A 27,438-nucleotide genomic window follows, 5' to 3' on the forward strand; every position below is an offset into this window, starting at 1 on the left:
TGTATGGTTGTTGCGTTTTAAAATTTGTAGGAAGAGAAACAACAAACAAAAAGTTAGTTAATGGTTATACTGCCTTTTTAAATAGTTTTCATATTATAATTTTGGACTTATTAACATAGAAGAGATGATTGTTGCATGTCAATGTGAAAGCCCATCAAACTGTGACTAGTATATGAGTGCCGCAAAATTACTGATAAAAAACCTATTAGCTCGAAGGCGTAGAAAACTGTGGATAACAACAATCAACCGGGACGATCTACGATCTCGCTTATTCAAAGCTAAAGAATCTTACACTGGTAAGTGTTTTAAAAATAGTAGATCAAATTTTGTTATGATATTGTCAAATTGTGAAACGTCAAAATATTTATATTTCATTTATTAACATTAATATTGATAATACAACTTGCGCAATTTGAAAAATGTGGTTTAAAAGTTTTTTTATTATAATTTTGTGTCTTTGGATTTGTATTCCTTGGGCGTAAAATAATAAAACATCTATTTTTATATTTCACTTGTCACCGTGATGTGTAAATATGTATATCTGACACGTTAATAGTATGTGCCTTGATGGTCTTGTTGGTAGAGCATTGGACAAGAGATTGAGAATTCGCGAGGTTGCGGGTTCAATTCCCGGACGATTCATACTTTTTTCGTTTTTTTTTTTAATATTTGGCATTGTTAAGTTTTGGTTAAATTTTGGTAATTATTGTTAATTTTTTGTATTGTAACTGTTAAGTAGGTATATTTATTTCGTTGAAATTATATTATAATAGAAGTATAACTTCTTACGTGCGTACAAAGTACACACACATTCTTTTTTTTTAAAAATACCTCCAGCACGCTACCATTTAAAAAAACGAAAACTTGTATGCCTATTTATTCTCCAGAGATAAAGCGAGTCCATCTATCGCGAATGTATAGTAGTGGTCATAGGCGTCGGTTTTGGGCAGGGCAACGGTTATTTTATCGCATAACTTTTTTTGTTTATCTTTTAAGTAATTTTGACCCTGGATTATTAAATTATGAGGTATTCTATTACTGAAAGCTACTCTTACTTTAAGTCGGTAAAATACACTGTATTCTATAAAAATCGATTTGAAAATATTTCGTTTTTTGAATTTGAAAAAAATGTTCACAAAAAAAAATATTTAGAATAACGAAAACTGGTACGTTTATTTATTTTCCAGATATGAATCGATTTCATCAATTCTGCATTTCTAGTACCCATCATAGGCGTCCGTTTTGTGTAGGTCAACGGTTTTGGTATCGCACAACTTTTTTGTTTTGAATTGTTAAGCAATTTTGACACTAGATTATTAAATTATGAGGTATTCTAGTAAAATACACTGTTTTATTTTTAAAATTTTTCTCAAATTCAAAAAACGAAGAGTTTTCAAATTGATTTCTCTAGACAACGGTGCATCTTAGCGACTTTCAGCAGGAGTACCTTTTAGTACTAGAATACCTCACAATTTGCTATTACAGTATCAGAAATGCTTAAATGTTAACGACAAAAAAGTTATGCGATAAAATAACCCTTGCCCTATCCAAAACGGACGCCTATGACCGGTACTAGAAATTCGCAACTGATGCAATCGATTTATCTCTGGAAGATAAATAAGCTTACCAGTTTTCGTTTTTATGAATAGAAGCGTTCTATAGGTATTTTTAAAAAACTAATTACAAGACTCCATCTTTAAAGAGCTCCAGCTCCCTTAGGAAGTATTTTCGGACTAGATGAATTGAGTTTAATTGTCTTAAAATTATCTGAGGAATCTCCGGTCTTCGTTTGTCGGGATATTTTCTGAACGCCCTGTTTGACTAACACTTATTTGGAGGCCAAGGAAAATAAGCGTACTTATATCCAATGGTTGCCAAATGATAAACAAACTATTTTCAGGATATAAGTGAAATATCCATATATGTCACTACTGGTTTTAAATTCACTTGTATCCTTTGTCCACGACATTAAAATGGGTATTGACTATCTATTTCTGTACTTATCTCCAACTTTACCAAAATAGCACTTATACCTCTTGGCTTCTAGACGCCTCATAAATGATAAATGCAGCCATAATAATAAATATGATTTATTACCTTACCATTCACATTCACATATTTAAATAGACATCTTTCTTAAATATGGTTAATAATGAATAAGCAACAAAAGATCCGGGTATTTAATATTTATCGATATCTATACTGTCATCAACCTTTTCTATATTACGTTATTAGTTTATTAATGTTTCCTTCCAGTCTTTGAAGTTGTTACTAACGTAGAAAGTTTTCGAAATGGCTGCTGTGGTTCGGCAATATTTCCGGATGGATGATGTAGCGAACCAGTTCCAACGGTCGAGTTGATTCTCATCTTTTCATCTTTGTAGTCATCCTGAATGATTTGTAGAGCTGAAAATATATACAGTTGTTAATAAAAGAGCGGGGGCATGACACAGGGAAGGATTAAGCAATTTTTATAGATTTAAATGTAGTCGATGATGCCAATAATGTTTTTAAGCACCTTATGGTCTTCACCGGCGTTCCCGAGAAAGAGACTGATTATTACTAGAAAGAAATTATCGGCTTTGGTCAGATCACCAACAGACTAAATATTTTAAAAGAGAAAAAAGGCGTCATCTTTTTACTCTGAATCATCAAGCCTGAGAAAATAGAAGTAATGAGATAACGGTCAAACTCTCCGGAAAACTCAGCAGACCGGCCAAAGAGAAAGGAAGAGCATCCTCTTCCTCACTAGGCCGGCAACCACGGAAGCAAAAAGAAGAAGCGACTGGCTAAATAAAGGCCAAACTACCTCATAGGCAGAAAGACCCTTCATGAGGAAATAATGCTTAAATTCGCACAGACGTTCACTCCTATGAACACGTGATTGAATTCATCTTGATCCTTGACACACAGGGGGTAGCAGTTCAGGTCTATGCGGATGATTTAGTAATTATGTTAAGAGGAAAATACGGAAATGTTCTATGCAGCACACTTCAACAAACCTTAAATATCCTTACTATTGATGGTGCCAAAGGGAAAAACCGTCAAGCCTAGAAAAACTTAGTAGTCAGTTTCACAAGGAGACGGAATGTACGTATGGAGTACTGGTATGGTAGTGTAAATACTAACAAACGACCACAAGAGATAAGCTGAGTAAGCTTCGGCGATAAGCATACTTAATCAAAACAAGAGTGATGTCAACTGCCCCAACTGCCTCTAAGGAGGTCATACTTCAACTCCCTATATGACATATTATATTGATGGAGAAGGAAACGAAGGTAGAAGCATACATAAGTCGGATAAGATGCAAGTCAGCAAGGGACCAAATCTGAAGATATTAAAAAATCATCCAGAGTTGAAAATGTTAGCACATGTGATGCAGCCTAGATATAATTTCAAATAGCTATTTACTGTCGTCTTTTCAGGCAGGAAGGAATAGGAGTCGAATAAAAACAATGGCAGATCTGCTGGTATACAAATGGATCTAAAACTGATGAAGGAGTTAGAACTGGAGTATACGGAGGGAAATTAATGCGCTAAAACTTAGTGAAAGGTACTAGGTAATCACTCCACTATCTTCCAAGTGAAAATTTATGGCACCGGTATGGTATCATCAAAGGCTATAATTTCTCTCTCTTTCTATGTCTCTCTCTCTCTCTCTCTCTCTCTCTCTCTCTCTTTCTATCGTGTTTCCTATATCTGAGGATCGTAATTTCCACCAATACTCCTAACAAATTTTCTCCATTGGTCTTTATCTTCAGCTGCTCTAAGGGTTTGGCAGAATGAGTGAACTCTGAATTCGATCCGACCAATTTGGCTGGTGACCGTTCTCTTAGTCTTCTCTCCGGAACCTTTCCAGAAACAATTATCTCTCTAAATTATCGTCATCTCTGCTAACCACGTGACCAAAGAACTGTACAATTCGCTGCACTGCAGACATGATGAGTTGTCCAAGGCATGTGCAACATTTTTCTCTAACAGCATCAAAGGCATTTTTTTTGAGTTCTGTGCGCAAATAGTCCAGGTTTCTGTCCCGTACAGAAATATTGAAAATACGCGTGAATTCACTAATCTCACCTTTATTTTTGAGAGGCTTTCCAAACTTTAGATAGACCATAGACGGTTTGGCATTTTTTGCCATATTGATGTCTCCGAATTTCTCCTGCGCAGTTGACATCGTTAGTTATACTAGATAGATAGCTGAAGCTGTCTACCATCTGGTATTCATGCAATTGGTTATTCAGCTGAATAGTGTTGAATCTGTCTCCATCATTTGAATCACCATTATTTTTGTCTTGTCTTTATAAGGTAGGACATAATAGACTTTGTTAAAAGCGCTAGGCTTAATTAGGGTAACTTTAACCTAGGGATGAGCCACAATAGATCTCTTAGGATGTGTGGAAGAGTGGTCCACTCATATTCAACTTAAGAATTGAATCTACTAATAGAAGAGGAAACATATGAGATCAAAATAACTAAAGGGGTTAGGCAGGGATGCATATCACTGGTTAGGCGAATGGATCCAGTAATCCGCAGTCATTTTTTTTTCAACCACACACACACACAGGGATGCATATCTGTTGTTAAATATTTACTCAGAAATACAAATATTCGCAAATTTACTTTTATCTTTCTACAATTCCTCTATAAGATCATACAAAAATCAATTACCTATTCTTACCTCGTTCCAGATCCATGTTGTCCATATCCTGATTCTTAATTAACTTAAGCCTTTCTCGAAATTTTTCCGCTAGTTTTTTTCTGCAATAGTCCGCCTCAATTTCTTGCTTAGTCCTTGGGACACGAATTTTTACACAACAGCAAAACAGAACGACTAAAAATAGTGATAATTACATTGAAGAAGGAAGGATATTTATTAAACATAGAGTGTGTCAATTTGAAAAGGTACCACGAGGTAGTTTGGTCCCTATAAAAAATCTAAAAACACGCAGAAGCACGTCAAACTTATTTGTAAGGGGGACATTTTGTAAACCAGTTTTCAACTAAATTACATCAATCCTCTAGCGGAGCGGACACACCCCCAAAATTTTTAATGGAAAGAGGGGTTGAATGATACCTTTTTAAAGATCGTTCAACTACCTCTTCAAAAATCCCACATGCATTATATTAAGGTAAGTTAGAAAAAATAAATTTTCTTTTCAGTACTTTTGGAAAAATCTTGGACTCAGTACTCCAAAACGATTAACTAGTGTTGATGGGAAATAAGCCACAATTTACTAAAAAACAATGATTTTATTAACGTTTCGACGCCCAAATCGGGTGTCGTTGTCAAAATACAAAAATATTAATGAATTAAACAAAAATGTTGTTGCTTAGTAAAAAAATTCTTCTAATAATTTATTTAATCTGACTCATCAAAACTAGTTAATTGCAAAAATGCCACAAGAAAATCAGAAGAACATTCTCAACTCGATACTGAATTATATTAAGATATTATCTTTACGGTTTTACTTAATTTTTCCAAAAATACGCAAAAAATACTCAAAATACTCAAATACCCCAAAAAATTATGGAGTTCTGAACTCGATACTTAATATCTTTCCATGAAAAATTTTGGGGGTTGTGTCAGACCTCGCTAGACGGATGATTTTTAATTTAGTTAAAAAGTGGTCTACAAAACGTCTCAATCACAAATAAATTTGACGTGTTTTCCATATTTTTAGGTTTTCTATAGGGACCAAATTATAGAGGGTTTTACATTTCAAATTGACACAATGTATATTTTCAACAAACATATTTAATGGAACACCCTGTATATTTTTACATTTTTAATGCTCCTTGATGTTTTCTTTTTATATAAGGATATAAGGTTTTGGGATGTTATACGAGTTTAAAAAATAAATACGTTTTTTTATTAACTTCGCAATTTGACATCAAAAAAATATATGAATTTATCTTCAAATGAATTTTAATATAGTCTACTATTGTACTATTGTTAAAAAGTATTCATTTAGCTAAGTTTTTAATTTTGGTATACAGGGTTGGTCGAAACTCGGAGTGAGTATTTTCCGAGTTTTTTTTAATGGAACATCCTGTATTTTAGTATTGTAATGAAATGCTATTTTATGGTACTTTTTTTATTTTTTAAGCATTCACTATACCTAATTGACTTTATTTGTGACATATTCGTGATTCTTTTAGCCAAACATTAATTGCAACAATCAAAACGTGAAATTTTTTAGGCTGGCCGTGAAAATATTTAATAAAATATATTTTTTCGAAAAAAATACATATTACTCTAGATGCTAGAACAGTGGTTTTCGACCTATTTGAGTCATGTACCTACCATAAAATTATTTTTATTATTTTTGGTACCACCTAACTTACCATACCTATCAAGGAAGTTAATCAAATTAACTATAATTTATATGCTGGAATTTTAAGGAATGGATAACATAAAACGGCATTTCGACAATGGCTCCGTATTTTAGTTCAATAGTCATGGTCTAAGATCTGAATATAGGTCGATCTGTACCCATCTGCTTGCCAGATGAAGCATTGTTTTTTTTATTAAATTTCATACATAGACAAATATTTCTAGCATGGGTTGCCTATCAAAATCGTGTCATAGCTATCCTTAAGGTGGGGCCGTAGGGGTTGAAATCAATATTTCAAGCACATTTTTTTTGAAAGTATGGTAGAATTATTTTATTTTTAAATTAAATATTAAAAAGTCAAAATTCGATAAAACTAAAAAATTCGACAGCGTTACCTTAAAAAACTCATAAGTTAATAAAATCTTTTTGAATTTTTTGTTTACCATGATCTAATGATGAGTTCTGATGTCCACCGCAAAATTCATTGTTTTTTGAGGTGTCTTAAAAAATTTGCCACCGTTGGGTTATTTTTCAATATTTTTCCTTGAATTTTTTCTTGAATACCTAATCTATAAATTGGACTGAATATGCCTATTTAATTTAAAAATAAAATAATTCTACCATACTTTCAAAAAAATGTGCTTGAAATATTGATTTCAACCCCTACGGCCCCCCCTTAAGGATTTTTTTTTTGGCACAGGCTTTTGCCATTCAGCCAGTCACAACTTTTTTAAGTTCTTCCTAAAGCAAAGAAAAGAAAGTAATTATCACAATACCTATTTGATTATCAGTAAGGAATAACATGGTTACTCGCTTCTCGTCTAGGGATCCATCAAGACATTCAATTAATACACAAACTAGACTGGGTCACGGAAAGAAGGTTTTAAACAAATGGGGTAAAACAAAGGTTACTAGTTTAACTGTGCTCACAAGTTAAGGTTACTTTTTGAAATAAATTCTGTTAAATAGTCATATACGGTTTTATTATTTAATGACAAAAGGTAGCAAATGTTATAAGGAGGAAGGATTTTATGTTTGATTAAATTTTTTATTAAGTCATCAGTTTGTCGTATATATTTTGTACATTCAAAGAAAATATGGTTTAAATCTGCTTCTTTTTGACAATCTTCACATAAATTGGAACTTAAAATTCTAAGTTTTGCTAGATGGGCTGGATAACACGCATGTCCAGATCTCATTCTGATAATAGATGTAATGTATCTACGTGGGACAGAGTAATTTTTAAACCAAAATTCACTCGGGATTGTGGGTTGTATCAGTGCATATTGTGACTTGGAGTGTTGACTATATTCATAATATTCTTGTTTCCACTGTTTGTTTAGATCATTCTTGATTTTTATAAATACATCTGGAATGCAGAGCTTATAATCTGTTTTCACACCAGAAGCAATGGCTTCCTTAGCTAATATATCTACATGCTCATTATACTCGAGCCCTATGTGAGCTTTAATCCACAAAAATCTAACTGTTCTTTGCTCATGGTGTAATTCAAAAATAATTTTTTTAATTAGAAGAATGTAAATATTTGTGTTTTTACTGGGTAAAACCATAGTCTCAATGGCTAAAAGAACCGACAAAGAATCAGACGCAATTGTTGCGGAGCTGTCATTGGAACTCTTAAAATACTTTAATGCTTCATAAATTGCTATTGCTTCAGCAGTAAAAATTGAAAAATTATGATCCAGTGTAAACATGTTTTCTATACTTTTTGAGGGGATATAAAAAGCGCATCCAGTGCCAAAAGAAGACTTTGATGCATCTGTGTAAATAACTGTTGATTCTGGCCAGTTTTCTAATAAATTTCTTAAAATATTGAAGCTGATTGCAGTATTTACATGGTACCTTGGTTTAATTACCGTAATAGTTTGCAAAAAAGCATCAAAATCTTCAAAGTTTGAGCTGTTATATGTATGTGAGTTGGTGTAATCGCAATATGAGAGATTCCTAAAAGCCTCACAAAGTGGAGGGGAGTTCTTGTGGATCCAATATTTATTTATTAAATCTGCATTATTAAGTTTGCTAATATTGGAGTAGAGAGAGGGGTTTCTATGACAAATATTAATCAGAAATTTTTGACTAAGATATTGTCTTCTATATCTCAATGGAAATTCAAGAGATTCAACATATAACGAATTGGTTGGAGTTGACTTCATAGTACCCAGGCAAATACGTAATATTGTATTTTGAAACACATCTATTTTTCCCAAGATATACTTAGCTGCTGAACCATACAAAACACATCCATAATCGATGATTGATCTTATGTACGATCGATAAAAAAGCAATGCCGTTTCTACATCGGCTCCCCACCAAGTATTAGAAATTGCTTTAAGGAAATTTAATCCCTTGTTGCATCTGTTTAACATGAATTCGATGTGTAGCTTCCAAGTTAATTTACGGTCAAGAATCATCCCTAAATATTTAATTGAGGCACAGAAATTATACTCACGACTGCTTACTGTTATTTTGTCTATTTTTGGGAGATTATGTCTCGTGAAAATACATATACTGGATTTGCTCGGTGCTATTTCAAATCCATTTCCTTTGAACCAGCTATTAGAGAAGTCGTCCATTTTTCCTAAAATTTGTATGCACTTTTCGTATGATTTGGAAGATGAGTATATCAGAAAATCATCAGCATATTGTATTATATTAAAGCTGTTATTTACCATTGAAATATTGTGCAAGTCAGCTGTATACAGATTAAATAATAGAGGGCTTAAAACTGACCCCTGTGGAAGTCCTAGGTTGTTATATCGAGGACCTATCAGTCTATTATTATTAGATCTCAGATAAATTTTTCTGCAAGTGTAAAAGTTGAGTATGGTTTTCGCTAATGCAGCTGGTATGTGAAAATTTCTAATCATTCTTTCCATTAGGATGTCAAGACACACACTATTATATGCACCTTCTATATCTAAACATATTGTAGGTAGATATGTATTATTGGTAAATGTATTCTGAATGTCTGTTACTAATGTAGCAATAGCGTCTATAGAACCACCTCCTTTTTTGTATCCAAATTGAAATTCTGGAAGTAAGTTATTCCTATCTAACCACCATTCTAGTCTATGTTTGATCATTCGTTCTAATGTTTTTAGTAAACAAGACATAAGGGAAATGGGTCTGTACGAATCTGCTAAGTTGGAATTTTTACCTGGTTTGAGAATAGGAATAATAATTACTTCTTTAAATTCATAAATAACTGAATTATTAATAATTATGTCGTTAAATATATCTAATGAAAAGAGTTTAGCAATTTTAGGAAGAAATTGAATCATAGGATATATAATATTGTCTAATCCTGGGCTTGTGTTGCATCTGTTTTTGAGTGCATATTCTAACTCAGCAATTTTAAATGGTTCTAGTAAAAATTCCTTTTCATTATTTTTTGTAGTAGGTATTATAATTTCTCGTGGTTTAACAGATGGTGGTGCTATCTGGTCAAAAAATTCTTCCTCTAATGTACTGTCAAATAATTTTGTATTCGATATTGGTTTTCTGTTTATTTTCCTGGCTTGATTCCATAAGGATGATGATGGAGTATTTTTGTTAAGGGTGGAGACAAAATTTTTCCAACTTTGTTTTGCGATTGCTTTCAGTTTTTTCTTACCGTTTGCTATGGTCTCTTGGCATTTCAAATAGTTCTCAAAATTCGAATTGTGTTTATAATTTGAAAGTGATTTTTGTCTCTCACTGATGATTTTGTCACAATCTCTATTTCACCAGGGGGGAGGGGTTCTAATTTTGTTTTTAAAAGGTTTGTACCGTGGAATTGAAATTTCTGCTGCCTGGTTGATCCCATCTATTAAGAAATTGTATTTTTCTGATATATTTTCCATTTGGTATTGCTTATCAAAAAATTGTTCTACACAAGATGTATATAAACACCAGTCGGCCTTTTTTACGTTCCACTTGCTCGCAGGATTAATCTCCTCATTTTTATTCTGGCAATTTATTTCCATATTGATGATAAAATGGTTTGAACCTAAAGTGTCAGGATAGACGGACCAGTTTATTTTACTAGTTAGTTCAGGCGAAACAAAAGTTACATCAATGGCTGAAGTATTTTGGTCAGGTCGGGTAAAAATAGTTGGTTGACCATTATTCATTACTATATAATCCAAGTCATCTGCAACTGTTATGAGTTGTTTTCCAACTGCGTCATTAAAAGTCGATCCCCAGATTGCATGATGTGCGTTGAAGTCTCCACCTATAATTGCTGGTTTACTGCCCCCTTAAGGATAGCTATGACACGATTTTGATAGGCAACCCATGCTAGAAATATTTGTCTATGTATGAAATTTAATAAAAAAAAATGTTTCATCTGGAAAGCAGATGGGTACAGATCGACCTATATTCGGATCCCGTACTATCACCTACTGAACTTGTAACATAGAATATTATTTCAATTTTTTTGTATTATTTTATGTGGTGTTGATTTTGGCTGGTTTTTTTTGTGATTTTGCTGACCACCACAAATACACACACCGGCAAAATTAGCTGAACACCTTAAAAATGGGACATGTTTGATGTCTTGAATTTCCTAAACCACTGGTCCGATTTGAGTGATTCTTTTAGTATGTTATAGCCTTATTATTTAAGAATATCGTTGTAATAATATTGTTGCTAGGCAGGTAAATATCATTTTTTACCGGGTGTCCAATCATACTGTGTTTTTTCTTAAAGTTTGGAACACCCTGTGGAATATTCTAGCATATGTAAAATAGTAAAATTAATACTCGATTGTAGACTTAGGCTTTCTTAACATTTTCCTTTTTGATTCATTTACTTGTGTAAGATAATAAAAAAGTTATGTGCGTTAACAACTATCCATGTTTTTCATCAATAAATCCTCATAGTAGAGGCGGAAAGTATACTAAATTGGCAGTTACTCGTGCGTTATGGGGACCTATTGGATTGTGAAGAGTATGTGCTAAAATCAGAAAAAGGTTAAGTTTTCCATAAAGTGGGGGACTTTTTATTTTTTAATTTAATTTTCCATTTGTAACAATCATTTTTCTCCGATTATAGCGCGCTATCTATCCATATTTCGAAAAAATGAGTTGAATAAAAATTTCTTATTTTTACGTATAGAATCCAAATCTGCGATAAAAATTGGGGGCTCCTATTTAAGATTTTAAATTAATCCCCCACCCCACCTCCGTGGGGGCTCGTGACACCCCACGGAGAGGGGTGGTAAATTAAAAATTTTAAATGCGAACCCTGCGATATTTCGCGAAATAAACATCAGATCGTAAAACTGCAAAATACACCTTTTCAATACTTTTCGAAAATCTACCGAATGGCACCAAACACGACCCCACAAGGAGGTGGGGTGGGAGGTTACTTTAAAATCTTAAATAGGAGCCCCCAATTTTTATTGCAGATTTGGATCCTTGACGTAAAAATAAGCAACTTTTATTCGCAACATTTTTTCCAATTATGGATAGATGGCGCTATAATCGGAAAAAATGATTGGTGGAAATGGAAAATTAAATTAAAAAATGGAGAGTCCCATACTTTATGGAAAACTTAACTTACCTTTTTTTGGTTTTAGCACCCACTTTTCACAATCCAATAGGTGCCCATAACGCTCGAGTAACTGCAAATTTAGCATACTTTCCTCCCCTACTATGAGAATTTATTGATAAAAAGCATGGCTAGTTGTTAAAGCACATAACTTTTTTATTTTCCAACATAAGCAAATGAATAAAAAAAAATGTTAAGAAAGCCTAAGTCTACAATAGAGTTTTAATTTTAATATTTTATATATGCTAGAATATTCCACAGGGTGTTCCGAACTTTAAGAAAAAAACACAGTATGATTGTAACACCCGGTATAAAATGACATTTACCTGTCTAGCAACAATATTATTACACCGCTATTCTTAACTAATAAGGTTATAACATACTAAAAGAATCACTCAAATCGGACAACAGGTTTAGGAAATTCGCGACATCAAACATGTCCCATTTTTAAGGTGTTCGGCTAATTTTGCCGGTGTGTGTAGTTATACAGTGAGCACGTAAAGGTTGGAATTAATTCATTTTCTCGAGAATGGACAATTTTGGAAAAAAAATCCCGAAACAGGTCAATTTTTATTTTTAAAGACTTTTTACGACTTTTTGGCATATATATCATACTAGTGACGTCACCCATCTGGGTGTGATGACGTCATCGATGATTTTTTTAAATGAGAATGGGGGTCGTGTGATAGCTCATTTGAAAGGTAATTCAATCCTCTATTCAGTAGTATAAACATTAACATAATTATTTATATAGGGTGTAAAAAAAAATTTGCATTAAATTTATTGACATAAAAAGAGGAATGTATGTAATTTATTTCATTCAAAATACATTTTACTGCACTCAGAAAACAGTAAAAGATGTTTATTTGATAAATAATCATCGCTTTTCGCTTAAATTAACTGTTCAAACTGTCAAGAGGCAGATGGGTGTCTGCATTAATATTGAATTTAAGAAAAAAACAATATTTATTTGTTAAATAAACATTCTTTTCTGTTTTTTAAGAGCAGTAAAAAGTATTTTGAATTAAATAAATTTCATAGATTCTTCCTTTTATGTCAATAAATTGAATTCAAAATATTTTTTTTGACACCCTGTATAAATTATGTTAATATGTTTATACTAGTGAATAGAGAATTGAATTATCTTTCAAATGAGCTATCACACGACACCTATTCTTATTTAAAAATATCATCGATGACGTCATCACGCACAGACGGTGACGTCACTAGTATGATATATACGCCAAAAAGTCGTAATTTAAAAATAAAAATTGACCTGTTTCGGGATTTTTTCCAAAATCGTCCATTCTCGAGAAAATGAATTTATTCCAACCTTTACGTACTCACTGTATATGTACTACTAGTGGTACCTACATGTACCACAGGTTGAGAACCGCTGCTCTAGACTGATCCTTAATTTATTAATATGAGATTATATAGCAAAATACTAACATAGTTAAGATTGTTGGTGTGTAAAATATTAATAGAAACACACAATATTCTGCCTAGTTAGCTATAACTTTGACACTAAACTTATTAAAATAACTGGTAATACTTCTTAATTTTATTGCTTCTTAATCATAGTAACAAAATGAATCTTGAGTAGTTGGATACTACGTAACTTTTATTGATCAAAACAATGCATTCGGCAAAGTGAGATATGAGCAACTTGTACTACTTCTTAAAGATATAGGTACTCACGGACAAAAATATTGCATATAGGTATGTACATGTGGAATTAATTTTTTTGTACTGCTTTCCTTAGCCCCCTGTATCATAGGAATAGGATTTCTTTTCCGAATGCGATGTTTTAAAGTATCATATAAATGTTATAATCGGATGCTAATTTTTAAATTGAATCTCATAAATAGTGTAGGAAACAGAGGTTGAACCTTGCAAAATGGACACAAGTCCGGTTTTATTTTTTTTATGTTATATCAAGGGGTGCTTATTATAAGACTAACTTTTTCTGAAAAAGTTTCGCCCCGGAACCCCCCTTTTCACACCTTTAAAGGGAGTAATTTGTGGTTTTTGCGGAACGTAGCCCTTCCTGTACCTTTCACAAAAAAATTTTTTTATAGAAATATGAAGAGCACTATATTTTCTACGATTTATTTCCCGACAGCACCTGTCTATCATCCACCGTTTAGCGGGGGTGGCGCCCCAAATTTGACAAGTTTTTAAAAAAGATGTTTTAAAAAAATATATATTTTTCCCTAACTGTAACGGAACCCCCGATAGTGGTTGCAAGACCTTGATGTTGGTTCGGGGGCTTAAGCTGGCTGTCCAGATAGGGCTGTAATCTGGCGCAGGAAGTGGATCATGTATGTGTGTGTGTGAATGAACGGGATCTCCCTAATAGGAGCTCTCCGATGAATGAAGGTACCTCCTATAAACGGACAAGCCTGGTGAACAGGAAGTATGAAAGAATGTGAAACGACCTCACTAGAGCATTTCCTGTCACAACTTAGCTCTCTTGAATATCTGGGAATCCTTCCTAGGTAGTCAAGAGACTAAGAATGGATGAACTGCTTCAGCGACCAAGAAGCAACCTACCCCTACTAATACCAGGATTCACAGCGTGGAGGATGGTGCTCGCCCCCTGCAATGGAATCTCAAGACTGGATTAATGTCCGGATTGATGTTTTGTTGCGGGGGGAGACAGCCATCTGCGGAAACCTGCCTGGTATAAACCGTATCTATTACGTCATAAGATGAGCATAGATGTGGGGGCTTGCCTTAACCGGCCGGCCAAGTGGAAGGGAACCACAATAAAAATCCCCCCAATTTCAAGGTGGAACAGCATAAGCCGAAGAGATGAATGGTTAGAGGGTATCTAACTAGTATTATGCGAACTCTGGGGCACCTGGCGCACCCCAGTTTCAATAGCCTTCCTGTAGCATGCGGGGCTCTGCTGCAGGCGATTTTTATTTCCCTAGCTTCTCGTGGGAACTTTTATGGAATCTAAAAATAAAGAAAACGAAGGGACATCCGACTCCCAAAGTTCGGAAACAGAAATGGAAGTTGGCGAACCTCATGTACAGGCCGAAAACAAGCCTGAAAAAACTGAGGAAGAGCTACTCCTAACAAGTGGCGATGAACTTAAGTCCTTAGGTCCTGAACAAGGGAAAGAAAGGATAAAGCTCAGTGGCGCCGCAAGAAAAAGGTTTAAATACCTTCTTAAGAAAGGGCTGACTCCGAAAGAAGCCCGAGAGAAAGCAGTCGAGCCCATAAAGGAGAAATCTCTGGGAAAAGGACCCAAAAGGGTCCGTTCCGAAGAGAACACTCCTGAAGGCCGACATGCAAAAAAATCAAGGAGTGATGCAGACAAAGGCGACACTGTGCCTAAATCTGCAAAACCCTCCTTCAGTCAAATGGCTGAAGGTATAAAAGTGGGAATTATGCCCTCGGAATTCCCAAGTCAATCCCTTACAACGGAACAATTAGAAGCCGTTAAGGAATTGATCCTAGACAAGATTCTTGAGCACCAAAGGGAAAAGAGCGAAAAGCCTAACTTTTTGAGTGCTCAAAACAGGCCCGGCTGGCTAGCTCTGATGTGCGCCGATAAAGCCACCTTGCAGTGGCTAAAGACACACATTGGAGAAATACATCCATGGGAGGGCGCCACGCTGAGACTTGTAGAGGGAGAAGAAATTCCTCACACCGAACTCTTTACGACGTACCTTCACGGAAGTAAAGAGTATTCCACGAATAAAATTCTAGGCCTAATAGAGGCCCAAAACAGCCTCCATACCTCCTCATGGAGAGTAATAAATAGGTCTACAAGTGGAGCCGTGGAGATTCTAACCCTTTCGGTAGATAGCCAATCAGCCGAAAGACTAAGAACTATGGGCTATACGATCAATTATAGATATGGTCGTACAGTTATCCGGAAAAAGAGTGGCAGGAACGAAGCCACAACAAGCGGGTCTGAAAAACCTACAACAAGCGGGTCCCAAAAACCCGCAACAAGTGGGTCCCAAAAACCCGGAACAAGCGGGTCTCAAAAACCCGCTACAATATCTAAGGCCCCAGATGAGCAAGAAAGTGCTCAAGCTACGAGCACCGAGGGGAACGAATCTCTGGAGCAAATCCAAGCTGAATCCAGGAGGACAGGCAATCAAAGGCCTGACTCCAAGGAATCAGCCGTAGATAAAAAATCTGGGAAACCGGATAAAGACAAGGGGAATTAAAATGTCCCTAAGCCCATTTGAAAAACCAACTCAAAGGCTGAAGTGTCTACAGATAAACCTCCAACATTCAAAAGCAGCTACCAGCGTGCTTAGAAGAAGGTTTACTGAAGACAACATAGCCATAGGTCTCCTACAGGAGCCTTGGATTAATAAAGGACGAATACAAGGACTCAACATAAAATCAGGTAGGTTACTCTATAGTAACAATACTAATAATCCAAGAGCAGCATTACTGCTCTCACATAATACTAAATACATTTCTGTTCCAGAATTCATTACGGCAGATTTGGTAACCGCAATAGTGGAAATGCCAACAGAAGTAGGCAAGAGGCAAATAGTTATTGCCTCGGCCTACTTCCCGGGTGACTCTGAAGACCATCCACCTCCAGAGGAAGTACAAACACTCATGGGATGGTGCAAGAGGAGGAATAGACAACTAATTCTTGGCTGCGATGCAAATGCACACCACACAGTATGGGGCAGTACAGGAATTAACAACAGGGGTGAGTACCTCCTAGACTACATATCTACTAACAACCTAGATATTGCCAACAGAGGTAATAAACCCACATTCATAAACGCAATTCGGAAAGAGGTTCTTGATATAACCCTAACTAGTTCGTTTATAGCAAATAATATATACAACTGGCACGTCTCGAATGAAGCCTCAATGTCGGACCATCAACACATAAGGTTCGACCTGGGCGCATCTGAGGAGGGCCTTGAGGAGTATCGAGTACCAAAACAGACCGATTGGGACACTTATACAGAGCGTCTCGAAAGCGAAATGGAGGAATTCGATACGTCGCTTGACACAGAGGAAAATCTAGATAGAGCCTCGGGACAATTTCAAAATGCCATAATAAAGGCATATGAATCAAGTTGTCCATTGAAACGTAAGACAACCAATAGAGATGTTCCCTGGTGGAACAAAGAGTTGGCTAAACTTAGAAAAAAGGTCAGACAACTCTTCAATAGGGCAAAACGTACAGGTAGCTGGGACCCCTACAGAAGTGCCCTTACTGAGTACAATAAAGAACTCAGGAAATCAAAGAGGAACTCCTGGAAGAAACTGTGCGAAGGGATAACGGAATTAGCCCCTGCACAACGACTCCAAAAGGTTCTTTCAAAAGATCATTCAAATGAAATCGGACTGATTAAAAAGCCGAATGGTGACTACACTGAGAGTCTAACGGAAACTATTAGAGAGCTTTTAAAGACTCATTTTCCTGGCTCTCAACAAGTACTAGAAGATGAACCGCAAAGCATCCAGCTGGCAGAGGCCCCAAAAGGCCTCAATAGATCCGGCAGACAGCTAGCGGAAAAAATCTTTACAAAAAACAAAATCGAATGGGCTGTTAAAAGCTTCAAACCTTTTAAATCCCCGAGCAAAGACGGAATTTTTCCTGCTTTACTTCAAAAAGGCTTTACGCAACTGCAGCCGCAACTACAGCGGCTTTTCATAGCAAGCCTTGTGCTGGGTTACATTCCAAAAACTTGGAGGGACGCAAAAGTGGTATTTATACCAAAGACGGGGAAACGTCCTACGGACGAACCAAAGTCTTATCGCCCTATATGCCTCACCTCTTTTCTCCTAAAAACAATGGAGAAACTAGTAGATTACCACATAAGAAGCGAAACTCTAATTAGGAAACCGCTTCACAAACATCAATTTGCATACCAGACAGGCAAATCCACTATAAATGCTCTAAATTCTCTTGTTGGAAACATTGAAAAGACAATAGTGGCAAAAGAAATAGCTTTTTGCGCTTTCATTGACATAGAGGGAGCATTCGATAACACCTCATATGAATCTATAAAAAGAGCACTAGTAAAGAGGAGCATTGAAGCCTCACTAATACAATGGATTCAGTCCATGCTAAAAACCAGAATCATCACAGCTAGTATTGGGGGAGAGTCTGTAACTGTGACAGCAGTAAAGGGGTGCCCTCAAGGGGGAGTACTATCGCCCCTGCTGTGGTCTCTAGTTGTGGATGACCTCCTTACTAAGTTGCATGATTCTGGTTTTACAACTCAAGGCTACGCAGATGACCTAGTTGTTACAATTAGGGGCAAGCATGACCAGTCTATATCTAGTCTCATGCAAACTGCTCTGAACGAAATCAAAAACTGGTGTTCGAAGGAGGGCTTAAATGTCAATCCTAGCAAAACGACTCTCATACCGTTCACAAGGAGACGTAAATACAATTTACAGGCTCCAGTTATGAATGGCATCACACTAGACTATTCCAGAGAAGTAAAATATCTGGGGGTAACCCTAGATCAAAAACTCACCTGGAATAGTCATATTGAAAAAATCTTATCCAGAGCCTTGGTGGCAAGTTGGACCTGCCGCAAGACATTTGGAAAGACTTGGGGCCTAAAACCGAAAATGACTCTCTGGACATATAAAACGATTATTAGGCCGATGGTCACATATGCATCACTCGTATGGTGGCCAAAAACACAACAAACAACAGCTAATGCCAAGCTGCAAAAAGTGCAGCGGCTAGCTTGTCTGGGAATCACAGGGGCAATGTCAACATGCCCCACGGCAGCCTTAGAGGCGATGCTGAACCTTCCTCCCCTGCAGTTCTGCATAAGAAGGGAGGCAGTAGCCACCGCCTTAAAGCTGCGACAGACACAAATAATGAAACCTGGCGATCTACAGGGCCATCTTAAAATCCTGGAAGAAATTCCTTTGAATTCTAAGGATAAGCCGACAGACGTCATGCCAGTCAAATTCGATTTTGAAACACCATTTGAAGTGGTCATAAAAAACCACCAAATGAATGAAACAGTTGAACCGAAACAGGAGGAAGGTTCACTCGCATGGTATACGGATGGATCTAAGATAGATGAAAGGGCAGGAGTGGGAGTTACTGGGCCGAATTTCAGCCTATCCAAATCTCTTGGAAACGCCCCAACTATCTTTCAGGCAGAAATACATGCCATACAGATTAGTGCCCGAGAATGTCTCAACCGAGACACTCGTAGGGCAAAAGTCTTCATTTTATCAGACAGCCAAGCTGCCTTAAAGGCTCTAAAGTCATTTACTTGTGAGTCAAAGTTGGTTTGGGAATGTAAACAATCCCTTAAGAAGCTGGCGGAACGCAACAAAGTAACTTTGATGTGGGTGCCAGGTCACAAGGGAATTGCAGGAAATGAGGAAGCTGATAGCCTCGCAAAAGAAGGGGCCAACACCCCATTCCAAGGTCCAGAACCCTTCTGTGGACTACCAAAAAGCCACATCAGAGAGGAACTCCGGACCTGGGAACTCAATCAACTAAAATTATACTGGTCCAACACACCAGGACAAAGGCAAGCAAAAAGGCTCATAAAGGTGTCGCCTAGTGCAACACACCGCCTTCTCGAAATGAGTAAAAAAGATATAAAAATGGTCACTGGCCTTCTCACTGGGCACTGCCCTCTGAGATATCATCTCAAAAAAATGGGCAAATCCGATAGTGAGAACTGTCGTTTCTGTGACAATGAAAAAGAAACGGCAGAACACATCCTATGCAATTGCGTAGCGTTGTTCTGCAAACGACTAAAATTCCTAGAAGAGGTCACCCTAACGCCCTCTGACATAGGAAACAAGTCACCTAGGATGCTAATCAATTTCATCAGAAGTATTGGCATCCTAGAGTTTAACTAGATTAAGGTATGCACAAAAGATCTCTATAGGTCGAAGTGCTGAGAGGCTCCATAGCCTTAACGACCTCACATAATCTAATCTAATCTAACTGTAACGGAAATTAAGAAGAAATTCTGCGGAAATTATTCACAAATAAGTAGGGGAGGGTGGTCTATAGTGGGACACTTTTGAACATTTCAGTCTTTCGGTTGCATCTCTTATTTTTCTAAAGGTTTGAACGTATAAAATCACTGCTTTGAATATCCTCGATTATGTGTCAATTGGAATTTTAGATAAAGTTAATAGAAAGGACTGCATAATCATTATCCCAGTATGAACCATATGTCCCAGTATGGACCAATATTGGTTCAAGCAGGAGATAAGTAGGTGTTCATGGGGAATCAATATTAAAAATATTAAGAAGTTTATTTATATAAAAATTAAGATTACAGAAAGCATTTAAAACATTTTATATGTAGAAAAATCAAACTGGAACTGTAGCTGATTTGCTGAACGTTCCGTTGAACCTATTGCGCTAGGTTTTGGTAAAATCCTAACAATACTATCTTGTTCTATTGTGTCTATATCTTCTTTCTCGGGATAAGTAAATGTATTACCCAATGTTTTACGAAGGAAAGAAATCACATATTCACCGTTAATAATATCTTCAACACATCCAGCATAATGACGAACAGTTTTTTTGGTAGGGTATTTCACAATAACAAAATCGCCAATATGAATATCTGGCTCTAAATCATTGTCTTCATCGTCACAAAGTGCGTTGAATTCCATGTCGTCGTCTGTTTCGGACTCTTCAGAGCTTGATTGGCGTTTGTACCTTTTGTTAGGCAATAAATCTACACTACATATTATGTTCTTATTTTTTTTAGTTTCTATTTTTTGTAATGCTACAAACACTTGTTTTGTGACTTTCTGTTTCTTGTTTTCTTTTAACTGTTTCTTTTCTTGTCTTTGTCTATACTCTTCTTCTATTTTATATTTTATAGGAGTGTCTGTAAGTACTAGTGATTGCCCCTTCTTTCTTTTGGTGGTATTTTTTCTAGGAGGTGCTTTTGGATGAGGCCTAATGACTTCAGGGTGTTATTAATATTGATGCTCTAGAATGAGAAGGTCCAGCTACTGGAGATAAATCAGAAGGTTCAAAATAGGCAGTATTAATTTCATTTGAATCAACTGATATCTTTTCTATGGGAACAATATGAACCTCAGTGGATGACTGGGGTGGAGTATTTGCTTCGTTTGTTGTAGTATTTTGAGGTTCTGGATTTGGTAAAGCTGCAACTTCAGACGGCCGATCTGTGACATAAGACATCATGAAATCTTGGTCTGTAAAAATGTTGGAATTCAGCGGACAAATTCCAGTTTTCTGGAAACCTTTTAAGATATTGGTTGGGGTAAAGGCTAAAGGAAATGCTTTACCAACAATTTCACTTATGTTATAAATTGTTAAAGGTGTACCCGGGTGATTAATCATCCATTCATCAGATGCTCTATTGTAGTATGACTCGAAGGACCCATGGCAGGAAACATCCAAAGGCTGCAGCCGATGACTGCAGTGTGGTGGTATGGTCAATAATACTATGCCATTATCTTTTGCTTTCTTTAAAACATCAACTGCTTAATGGCTTTCATGATTGTCCAATACAATTAATATCTTTTTAGCAGGAGAGCAGTTAGTATGTTTGATAATATGATCCAAACATTCTGAAAACGCGTTCGCAGTCATCCAACCTGAAGGAAATGCGGAACCACCAGAACCAGGAGGAGCGTGTTGTAACATTTTTGGGATAATTTTTTTTCTTGGGAAATCCATAAATGGTGGAATAAAAGTACCATTTGCAGATATTACAGAACACATTGTTACTAAAATACCTCGTTCTCCCGAAGTGATTTTTCCGACTTGTTTGCAACCACTTTGCGCTTATATCTTTGGAGGCTTGTGAACAGTCGTAACTCCGGTCTCGTCTAAATTATAGATGTCACTTGCACAAAATTTATAATTTTGAAGCACACTCGTTAGATTTTTAAAAAACTCACTAACATTGTGTTTGTTAAAGCTTGTCGCACGAGACAAACTGGTAGCTTCCGGTGTGCGTAACTTCAACCGCGAATTACGATGTCGGAAATTTTTCATCCATTCAGTCCCAGCAGCACCATTTAAATTCCAAGAGTCTGGTACAACAATTGAATTTGTGATGGCAAAAGAATAAGCCAACATTCTAGTCTCTCTTTCAGTTAAACCGTAGCACATATAAGAGGCATCAAGTAAATATTGTGCCAACATAGCTTCTTGTGCTTCAGTAAATACGGATTTATACCCATGTTTTTGTGTAAAATCATACTTCTCTGTTTCATCACCTGAGAGTGCCTTATATTTTGAAACATGACGCTGCAAAGCCGATTTTGATATAGAGTTTATTTCTGCTGCTTCTCTTAAGGTTTTCTGACCGCTGATTACTTGTAGGACAGCTTTCTTTATCTGGTTTGCTCTTTCCAAGTGAAGTATCGCACTATCTTCATAATGATCTTGTAGCTTTCCCCTCGCCCACTTAGGCATTGTTAAAAAATCTGTAACAAAATTAAACAAGATATAAAAATTATCATCTTTAATTGTTTTTTATTCAATTTGGCAACATTGATATGTTTTAAATATACAAAAGTTAAAAATATTTAATTAGAAACCTACTTTTAAATAAAAATCATCAGAAAAACGCTTAAAACATACACTATTTACATGCGTCCCAGTATAGACCACTTTTTTAGATGTCCCAATATGCACCACATAGATATTTCCCAGTATGAACCATTCCACGAAAAATAAATTCTAACTGATTACTTAAAATTGGCAACACGAAAACAAATATTAGGGCCGGTTGTTCGAACGCTAATCAACAATGATCACTATCAAATATTTAATTACTGTCACCAAAACTGTCAATGTCAACTTTTATTGGGTTGCTGAAAACATAATTGATTATAGTTATGAGATTAGGTAATCAATTAACATAACCATTATTAACATAATTGATTAAGTAATTTCATAATTGTAATTCAGCAACCCAAACAAAGTAGACATTGACAGTTGGTAACAGTAATTAAATATTTGATAATGATCATTGTTGATTAGCGTTCGAACAACCGGCCCTTAGAGAGTAATTGCCACCGGCAAATAAAGGATCCTTTATTACAGGATACTTTAATAAAGGACAAATACAGGACGGGTCTAAAAGAGTGGTATTGCAAACGCAGTTAAAGAATCTTTTATTTTGACAAATGACATGAAATATTTTTGTAAATATAAAAATAACCTATAAAATTCCATTTGTCGATATAAATTAAAATAAGATAATTGAAGAGTAAAACGTTAAATTTAATTATTTTGTCATTTAAAGATGTTTAGAGAACAACATAATATATCCCATAATACTCATCGTTCAATAATATGGAAGTGCAATAAATTGGAAATACTATTTTAGGAGTTTTTAAATACTTTTGCATTATGGGTATATGTAATGGGGAATTTCTGGAGAATATATTATTAGGGAATAGTGGATATCCATTCCTCAACTACAACTACCGAATGACACCATTCCAGAATTTTCAGACAAGTTGTGTTTTTATAATCCATCACAAATCCCTTCAAGAGTTGTTATTGAAAGAACATTTGGTATTGTGAAGAGATTTCCCATTTTACCATATGTAATGAGATGCAAGTTACCTTTTATTCAAAGAATAATATCAGCTTGTTCAGTTTTACATATTGCAGTAGTACATAATAGAGAAAACGTTGAAATACTGGCAAATGAGTGTGCTGTTGATATTGATATAGAAGCTGTGGCAGTACATTTTCAACCAGGAGCTAATCTAATGCGACTAAATTGTGTGTGTGTTTGTTTAAAATTATTGTTCGACATTTAAAGCTAGCGCTTAAACTAATTTTATTTTTATTGGACTGCAGTTTGTTAATAAGTTTATAAATAAATATAAATATTATATTGGTGACTGATTTTAAGTATTTTATGATCATTAGCAGGTTTTAAATAATAAATTTATAAATATGTACATACATGCTATTGGCGTTTGATCTTTTATCCATTATGGCCCTCTCTTTCTTTCTTTTCACCTCTGGATAACTAGTTATCAGGAAGTTTATCTGACAGATTAGATACTAATAGATATCTGACAGAGAAAAACTTCCCGTTAACTAGTTATCCGGAGCTGAAAAGACAGATACTAAGGATACTGTTATATAAACTTCCCAATAATTAGTTATCTGAAAATGAAAAGACCTCTAATCTGTCAGATAAACTTCCCGATATACAAAAAGATAATAGAAGAATTAAGCTTTATGCTGGTTTTTATTAATTTTTTTGGCAATGTTTAAATAAACAAATACTGATGGCATGAAATGGATCACGAACAAGGAGGAATGAAGAAGGAATTGGAGATTGTGTTTACCATTAAACGCATAAAACTGCAGTATCTGGGACACATATGATAAATCAGCACCGTTACTCCCTGCTGCAGTACATATTGCAAGGTACAGTCAAAGGTAAGCGAAGACCTGGTAGAGGGAGAATATATCAATGGAACTGTTTCGAATCGCAGCTAGCAAGGTTACGATTGCTATATGATTTCCAACATTCGAAACGGATAAGAACCAAAAGAAGAAGATGGCATGAAAATGAAAGTGTATTAATACTTTTGATTAAAAACTTTATAGATTCTAATCTATAAAAGATTAAATTTTCAAAAATAAATACTTGAACCTTTGTTTTATTTTGTTAACCTGTTGTTATATATCTGTTGAATAGAACTCTATTTTGAATCTAGAATTTTAACAAATCCTAACTTTCATTAAAATTTATTGATCTTTTATCTTCAATCTCTTATATCTTCAATAAATATTTATTTCTATAGAAAAATGTAAAATATATTGAGTTTAATAAATGAGTTACTGATATTTTAAGTCTGATCATTGTAATTAGTAACAATTTAAAATTATTTACGTAATATTCCTTTTTACAACTTCTTGTAATAACTCAAGCTTCAATAAAATGTTCTTTTCTATATTCGTTTGGGTCAAAACATCAATAATCTATATCTCAGAATATTACTTAGAGTTGTTTTTAATAAATAAAACCCAACATACAACTTTAATGATGAAAGTTTAATCAAATATCAATCCCACAATACATAAATTATCAATCCAAAGAAGCGACAAGATAAATTCAAAATACAAGTGAAGTTACACCTTTCTTCACATTTTTGACACGTTATGTCAAAATAAAGGAACTTTTATTAAAATAAAGGTGTCCTCTAATTTTCCTTAAATACAGGCGGCCTGTATTTTATTAAAAGACAAAAATAAAAGACGCAATACTGCGCATGCTTATATGTCAAAATAAAGGATCTTTTATTACAGGTCGACTTAAAAGACGTTAGCAATAACTCTCTATTTACTAGCCGATCTACTCTCTCATATCATAACCTCAAAACATACTAAGTATGTTTTTAAAATATTTACTAATAAAAAAGTTATAAACGAAATTATTTGACTCTAAATGTAGAAATGACATATATTTACTTACCTTTTTATTGAAAATATTAAATATTTCTCTTATTATCGACCGGAAACCGCAAATTAATCACAAAACACAACGTGTCTGAACATATGACTCAACACAAGTGATTTGAGGTGTTCGACGCAATTTACAAGGTTGCCAGGTTATTTGTCCCACTATGAACCATGTCCCAGCATAGACCACTCTCCCCTAACTGATTTTTTGGTATAGGTTTCACTTAAGGGTAGTTGCCTTATTTTTAATTACAGGGTGTTACATTTTAAAAAACCCCTTTTTATACCATCGGAACCGTTTATGCTAGAGTAAAAAGACTTTCAGCGATTACCCATGTACTGATGCTATTTACAAATTTGTATAATGCACCCCCATTTTTTCCCCGGAACCACCAAAAAAAAAGAAGAATTAATAAATAAAGTGATTTTTTTGGAATCCTTCACACACAATGACCTTTATTAATATGGTTCATATATCATTATATGCACGTTATTATTACCCATGCATGAAGATCAAAAGCGATTTCCTAGTGCAACCCCTGTAGCCAAAAAAAAATAAAATGGGGGGTTGAAATTTTTTTTGTTTTTTGCTTTTTGATCCATATGGACATATGCTTCATCAATAGTGCTTTTCAAAAATATATATGGTTATTGCAACATCCCTGCGGAAACCACCCCTATCCTTGAAAATATACTGCAGAAACTACCCCTATCCCTTGGCGAGCATGTTTTTACGATTTTCTCATTACCTATGCATTCTTTTTAAACAAAACTTATACAAGGTTAAAGACCACTATTTACTCTAAAAATTAGGTCCTATTCATTTTTTTCGTATAAGCAACCGTTACGGCACAGTGGCGGCGTAAACCTAAGATATGCTTTGGCGGGCTCCAGTTTTTGTTTTTGTTTTTTCGTCACCTGTTCGTTTTATTAATAAAGTACTTATGTAAAATACAACAACACAGTGTAACCTACAAATTATGACCTATGCACATTTTACATTCTTTGCTCCCCAAAGCCACAGTGGTGGCCCCAAAATCAATTTTTGCACATTTTCGCCACCTACACGCATTTTATTGCATTAATGCTACCTTTATAGCACAATATTCACCCTTAAGTGGTCGCTAAACAGTAGCGGATCCAGGGGGGGATCGGGGCCATCACCCCCCTCTCCAACCAAATGATATTATATTTAAAGATTATAAAAATATTCATTTATTTTTATAGAAATACTTATATTATATTATTATTTTTATGAGAATGGCGTACTTTTTATGCTTTAGCGACAGTGGCGGATCCAGCATCGTTAAGAGGGGGGTGCCAATTGTCTAAATTTTTATAAAAATAAATGAATATTTTTATAATCTTTAAATATAATATCACTTGGTTTGAGAGGGGAGGGGGTGATCGCCCCCATCACCCCTCCCTGGATCCGCCACTGCTTAGTGACCACTTAAGGGTGAATATTGTGCTATTAAAGTAGCATTAATGCAATAAAATGCGTGTAGGTGGCAAAAATATGCAAAAATTGATTTTGGGCCACCACTGTGGCTTTGGGGAGCAAAGAATGTAAAATATGCATAGGTCATAATTTGTAGGTTATACTGTGTTGTTTTATTTTACATAAGTAGTTTATCAATAAAACGAGCAGATAACGAAAAAATGAGTAGGACCTAATTTTTAGAGTAAACAGTGGTCTTTAACCTTGTATAAGTTTTGTTTAAAAAGAATGCATAGGTAATGAGAAAATCGTAAAAACATGCTCGCCAAGGGATAGGGGTAGTTTCTGCAGTATATTTTCAAGAATAGGGGTGGTTTCCGCAGGGATTTTGCAATAACCATATATATTTTTGAAAAGCACTATTGATAAAGTATATGCCCATATGGATCAAAAAGCAAAAAACAAAAAAAAATTTCAACCCCTCAATTTATTTATTTTTTTTGCTACAGGGGTTGCACTAGGAAATCGCTTTTGGTGTCCATGCATGGGTAATAACGTGCAAAAAATGATATATGAAGCATATTAATAAAGGGCATTGTGTGTGAAGGATTTCAAGAAAATCTCTTTATTTATTAATTCTAATTTTTTGTTGGGGTGGTTCCGGGGAAAAAATGGGT

General features: G+C 35.2%; 1 protein-coding gene across 2 annotated transcripts in view; it reads right to left on the reverse strand.

The window, feature by feature from the left end:
* Positions 1 to 1,855: 1,855 nt before the first annotated feature.
* LOC114330182 (transmembrane inner ear expressed protein) overlaps positions 1,856 to 27,438 on the reverse strand; it is a 39,870-nt gene continuing 14,287 nt past the window's right edge. The window contains exons 1-3 of one of the 2 annotated variants that reach the window (XM_050646862.1): positions 25,334 to 25,421; positions 4,682 to 4,834; positions 1,856 to 2,406 (exon numbers count right to left, since the gene is read on the reverse strand). In XM_050646862.1, the coding sequence (XP_050502819.1) occupies positions 2,240 to 2,406; positions 4,682 to 4,706 (192 nt within the window). In that variant the 5' untranslated portion in view covers positions 4,707 to 4,834; positions 25,334 to 25,421 and the 3' untranslated portion in view covers positions 1,856 to 2,239. Of the gene's footprint in view, positions 2,407 to 4,681; positions 4,835 to 25,333; positions 25,422 to 27,438 lie in introns of those variants that run through there. The other variant, XM_028279504.2, reaches the window with a different exon arrangement.

Source organism: Diabrotica virgifera, chromosome 3 (genome assembly GCF_917563875.1).
Source record: "Diabrotica virgifera virgifera chromosome 3, PGI_DIABVI_V3a".
NCBI classification, from domain to species: domain Eukaryota; kingdom Metazoa; phylum Arthropoda; class Insecta; order Coleoptera; family Chrysomelidae; genus Diabrotica; species Diabrotica virgifera.